Genomic DNA, 6,140 nt, shown 5'->3' with positions numbered 1-6,140 from the left:
AAGACTGTTCCAGCACCCATGGACGAAGCCGGCGGGCCCCTTTACTGCAAAACTGTCCAGAGTAGACTCAGTGTCGTTCTGGCAGAACTTGGTCTGTTCCATGCCTGTGAAGAGAAACCCGCCAACTGAGGTTGAAAGGTAATTTTGTGGCGGTGATGAAGTTGAGTCGAAGGGCCGGTTTGCGTAGCGACTCTTGGTCTGGCGAATATAGGCGGACTCACTACTGTCAAACGTGGACCCACAGTCCCCTGTGAAGCGGGGCAAATGGACGGCGAATATAAACCGTGGCTAGGCGCTGAAGTTAGGCAGCTACAACACCCGTGTTCAGACACATGACGCCAGCCTCTGTGACCATGGCTCCTTCTCATACAATAACAGCTCGAAACCAGCTTTCCATGGCCGAAGATGGGTTCATGTTCATAAAAGATGCTGCTCTGGGACAACAAGTTACAGCCATGGTGGAAGGACATATTCCTGTGCAATCTACTGCGGGGTTTACACTCTTGAAGGAAACTCTAAAAGAGGATGCGGTTTGTGAGCCATTTGATTTTTTTTATCAGCTCTAATGATCTACAGGATATTATGAAAGTACTCAGGTCTTACCTGCAATGCGAATCTGTTGGCTTGGGCCTTTATCGAACGTTAGGGGCGGTACCAGGGGCATACTCCTTTCGACAATGCAACCCAGACCAGCCCGCTGAGTCTGTCTTGGTCCATCTTTTGGCAAAGGAATCAAAAATCGGCCTATGGAAGGGCACAGATCGGGTAAAGGTGCCCTCCATCCCCGGCAAAATCGGCTTGTGGCAGGCTTCCCCGAATGAGCTTGCGGAAGCTGGTCTGCAGTATGTAGAGCAGACTTTCGACGATGGTGGATGGTAAGTGACCCTCCTTAAATCATGTGAGAACCTATCTCACTTTGTGATAGGTGCATTCGTGATACTAGAGTCTTCATGGAGGTTTTACGCGGTACAGCCCTGACTGTTGCCATTGGCAAGGAATCCGTACTGGGAAAGTGGCCACATATGAAATTACATAAATCGCTCAGAGCAATTGTGGAAAGTATCGAAACACCGACGTTGAAAGTTAACGCGTTGTTCTATGATGCAGAGTAATAATAATAATCACATTGTCGTTGAGCGAATTTGAACTAACAACTCGAGATAACCTGGTATTACTGCGGCGCTGCAGAGTAAATAGGAGCAATAGAGTCATGTAGGAAAATGCCGGCGTAACCCTCTGAACTGGAATAGTCAGTCGCAGACGCAGATGGTACCGTGCTCAAAATGGGGGAAGTTGATTGGTAAAATGGCGGGAGAGCTGCATTGAAGAAGATACCAGCGTATCCGTCCAGCATCTGTGATGCTTCGGCCGCACTGACACATGAAGCGTTCCATTCCGGAGGCATGTGAGTTGGCTGTAGATCGGGTGGTTGCGTCTCGCTTACATCGATATCCTGTCGAAGAATACTCATTCCCTGCGCAGTATCATGTGATGGGCTGCTATGCGTGAAGATTTTCATGCATGGCTGCTGTGGTGTAGAGATGCCGCTGCCGAAGGGTTTTCTGCGTTGCTTGGCAGAGTTGCGACCGAGAAGCTTGTTCATCTCTTGTTCAGATCGGTACGCCAACTGCTTGTGTCGATTTGCTCTGAGCATCTCCAATCTGCTGCTCTGCCTGAATTGTTCGTTCCGTTCGATGCGCTGTCTATTTTCACAATCGTGTCTGCGAGCCGATGAGACCTTTGCAAAAATGTCTCTACAATAGACACATATGTCTAGGCACGATACATCTGCCCCTAGTTGTCAGATCATCAGAAGTGAGAAGAAAGCAGGAGAGCGGCGCACGTTTTTGAAAATGTTTGTAGAGCAGCGTGCTGTTCGCACACCGCCTCTGCTTGTCATGGCATTCGGGATGTGGGCAGATCCTTTCTATTCCAGCACGTGCTCTTTTGCGTTTAACGCTGTGGCAAGATTTATCGAGGGAGCCGAAGTCATTGTATTGAGCGTCTGTGCGCCCGTTTTCGCCAGAGTTACTGACATTGTCACGAGTGCCGTCATCAAGGTCGCCGCTGGTGAAGACTTCCTCAGGGCCTCGACGATGGCTTTGTCGCGCTGAATGGCTATGTATATAGGATAATGCTGCCACAATCAGCTGCTGTTCTCTCTACATTATGTCAGCATGAGGTCTCCCTGTACTGGATACTGGAGAATAGCTACCTGATATTCTGCAATGTGACGGTCGAGGGTAACACGTGAATCAAAGGATTCGAAACAGGTTTGACAGGCAAGCCCTTCACTATGTTCGTAATACACTTTCTTTGGAAGATGCGTCGGCGGTAGATGTGCCTGGATTTCCAGCAGTCTGCTGACCAGTTGTTGTTCCTCGAGCTATGGCATGTCAGCAGAGACCTTTCGACAGACAGCTCGACACTAGCCTGGTAGTATGCAATGTGGCGGCGCAATTCTACCGCTGAGTTGAACCTCTCTGAGCAAGTTTGACAGATCTGCTTTTTTTCGGGTGCCACCGGGGTTTGAAATATCAATGAAGCCATTGCCGAAGCTCACGATGGTCGTGGGACAGCGAAGTGCAGCCTTAAGCGCGGTTCTATTTCGACCCAACTGCGGGGCGGAGTGATTACGTAATAAAAGCCAGGCCGCGACACCCACAATATAAAATCGTCATGCGATCACTAGACTCTGAACGTAGTCTCACAATCTATTCACCTACAACCTACAGCGCTCAAGATGCCCACCTGTGTCGAATGCAACGATACTGGCAAGGTTGGTCCCTTCGACTGCACGAAATGTGGTGGCTCTAGCGCCTCAAAATAGTACATTACACACATGTTTATGAAAGCCAGGTAAGATCGTGTAACCGCACCCCACATGAAGACCTTAATCTGTTAACAACGCTTAATTTGAAGACTGAGCTTTTAGCAATGTTCCCGTTGATGGAAAACCTGAAATCCTCCTGGGGGAACCGAATCACTGGGCGGGTTTAGGAGGAGATTGACTTATAGCAAGTGCTGGTGAACATGTGAGAATAAGATGTACATGTTAGCCGATGCCCGTCTTAGAATGACACGTGACGTACATATAACGTCAGAGCTTTGAGTCTTAGTAATGCTTATTGGCAACGAGATGCATCTGTGTCCTGGCTCTTGAAGTGGAAACGAGATGCATTCTGTGTCCTGGCCTTGAAGTGGAAACGAGATGCATTCTGTGTCCTGGTTCTTGAAGAGGAAACGAGATGAATTCTGTATCCTGGTTCTTAAAGAGGAAACGAGATGCATTCTGTGTCCTGTTGCCCGAACAGGATATGAGGTTCAGAGGACATCCCTGTACCTTCTAGCTTCATCGGGAAATTGGACACATATTGTGTTGAGCTACTGGAGTGGACAGTGGGCGGTTTGCTTCCAGATAGGAAATGATGTGTAGCCTGCTTCTTGTTTCTTTTGACGAAAAATACATCCCACTTCCAAGCATCGAAGCTGTGCCAGCCAAGTCACTTCAGTATTCGACTCCGCACGGCTGAGATGTGATTTGTCTTGCAGGTACTGCATGCAGGTCTCTAAGGTTCAGAGGAAAACATGGATGTTTTATCGTTTCCCATGTATGAGAAGCTCGCGCTGTGTCGTGCAAGTCTTCCCTGTCGCTGATAATAAATGTTTGTCTATTTAAAAGGTGCTTTCTGGGCATGTCCTTGTGCTACCCTACTTCTTTTTATGTCCTTCATCAAGATATCTGCACATCTTTCTCTTCAAGAAATAATGCAGTCTCAGAAGAAGTAAGTAGAGGTATATCTTTGATCCAATATCGGGCCATCTCTTTGTTCATACGTTGATGGGCCATCAATATCCGATGCTGCAATACTCACAACCACCCGCGCTACGTGAACCTATGGAGACATACGAAACTCTGATGGGGCGAAGACCTATGTCCATTCCATTTTATCGAAAACCAATTTCGGAACTTCATGCTTACTACTGTGCACTAGTACGAGTGGTACTTCGCGTGCTGCCGCAGGAGAACAAGGCCACAGATGTGCCAAACGCGCCGCTTCCACTCCAGGTAGCGCCAGTGAAGGACCACCGAGTAAATTGCCCTCCACCTTTGCCTAGACTACTTAGCTAACAAATACAAGATACCCCCCAAAACGGAAACGAAGCCGCTGGCGCACAATATGATGTCGTCGAACATGCTACCCCGTTAGATGCCTTACCGTCCGGGCTGCCTAAATCAGCTATCGCGGAAAGAGACGGCAATCCTGCTAATAAACTGTCGGATGCTTCGCTCTCCCCTCCACCCACGGAAAACAATGGTGAGAGAGGCGCGGTCCATTGCGAGCAAGAGCATGACAATGCCAATGTTGCTGCTACCCCGGAGGGCAGCATCTCTCCAGAAACACCACGAAGTATGAGGCCCTCAATATTTTATCAAAACTATCTGGCTAAATGTTACAAGGTGCTCCAGAGAATGACATTAAAGAGGCAACCCTACGACGCAATGGCGATGGACCAAGTGCTTCCCGGCTGGCGGCTTTGTTGTCTGAGCTACAGGGCCTGCGTCGCTCGCCAGCGGATCAAGACAGCGGAGACAGTGATGGACCATCGTGCACGTGCGAATCCACAGACTCAATGCCTTCGCCGGCCACATCACTATCAGAGCATGACGAATTATATTTTGCGTTTGCAGATATGTCAAATGCGATTCCAGCTACTGCTGTAATGGTGCTGATAGACGGACAATCGCCTTAGGCTTTAGCTGAGGCCCAATTCCAAGTCACGCCGACCAATGATGTGCGAATATTCGGTGGGGCAAGCACAAGGTCATTAGGTTTAAAAGGCCATGGAACCCCGCCCCTACTTAGATACTAGTCCTCTGATAGCAATAAAGCCGCGAATAACACGAAAATGAATAACTCAAACGAATTATATGCGGTGTATACGTGCGATCGAACAGAAGTCCGGTCGCTCTTTGACAAAATCGTTCAATCTCTCCCATCTCTCACCCCGACTGCGGAGATAGAGTCAGCGAATGGCAAAATGATCCGTTATGATGAGACACGTGAGATAGCAAGTTTCAGCACATTTATTGACGAGAATGTGAGTTTCGCGCTGGGCGATAATTGGCTATGGCTAATCATAACACAAGCTCCCTAATAATGATGGTGTTTTCCTCGGTCACCGCATAGAGCGAGGGAAGCGCCAAGATGAACCAGTCGCGGCACATTTAGAAGGAGACACTTGGATCTTTGTTGAGCCGAATCAGGTCGCCATCCTAACTCCGCTATCCAGCAAACCTGTCATTATCATGCTCGGGAAATGGAACACGGCGGAGGGCAAGGTTCAGAAAAGGGGGTTTATAAAACATGCTGTTAGATCCTATCTTATCTTGCCGGACGTTAGGTTTAGGTTTCTTCCGCAGGGAGTACCGTTCCACTTGGCTGTTGTTCCGATAAAAAAGCTGGAAGAGTAGCTGCGTTCTTGCTCAAATCCACGTCTTGTAACTCGTCGCTGACGGGAATGCCCTCGTGTGCCATAGTAGATGTAGCCGTGATGCTGTCGAACATTCCGTCCCAGCCATTGCACGCCATTGCGGATGTGGCCGATAAGGGGTTGCATATTGAATCCCAGTCTTCTGAGCTCAATTCGAATTCTTGCATAAACTCTTCCAACGTTTGGTGCTGCACAGGATCTGCAATGCCACTCACAGCCCCCGTTGCAACGTTACCCTGCGGAACAGCGCAAGGCATAGAGGTAGATGCCGGAGATTCCGGGTCAGCATTCGACGCCTCGCTGGTAACCGATTTCTCTGTCGTCCCTTCTGCGCTTGGCCTGTGCCTCTTTGAGGCAGCATTGTCTACGACCTGTGGCCTCTTCTGCCCAGCTGCTGCACAAACCCATTCCCCGTCGCCCCCGGTCTCGCCTGCAGCGGCCGTCGGAACCTGCGGGGTATCCAGCCGAGAAGACAGTGGATTTGGAAACAATAATGCAGTTGATGATGACGGCACCGACGTAATGTCATGCAACCGTCGCCTGCCCGCGTCGCTCATGTAGCCGCTATCGGTAAACGGTTGGGTCGGGCCAAAAAATGACTCTTCGCTCGAACTTGTAGCATCTGTGTCCCCGGCGCGTGCTGC

General features: G+C 49.4%; 1 protein-coding gene across 1 annotated transcript; it reads left to right on the top strand.

The window, feature by feature from the left end:
* Nucleotides 1–353: 353 nt before the first annotated feature.
* ISF_09995 (hypothetical protein) lies at nucleotides 354–1,112 on the top strand (the record flags this gene model as incomplete). The annotated part of the gene is made up of 3 exons (XM_018853594.1): nucleotides 354–530; nucleotides 577–875; nucleotides 926–1,112. 3 exons carry the CDS (start codon nucleotides 354–356, stop codon nucleotides 1,110–1,112), a joined length of 663 nt encoding a protein of 220 aa, XP_018699217.1.
* Between the last annotated feature and the right edge of the window lie 5,028 nt (nucleotides 1,113–6,140).

This window comes from Cordyceps fumosorosea (assembly GCF_001636725.1).
Source record: "Cordyceps fumosorosea ARSEF 2679 chromosome Unknown scaffold_129, whole genome shotgun sequence".
NCBI classification, from domain to species: Eukaryota; Fungi; Ascomycota; class Sordariomycetes; order Hypocreales; family Cordycipitaceae; genus Cordyceps; species Cordyceps fumosorosea.
Note: the sequence above shows the minus strand (reverse complement) of the source record. Positions and strands in the feature narration are given on the sequence as shown.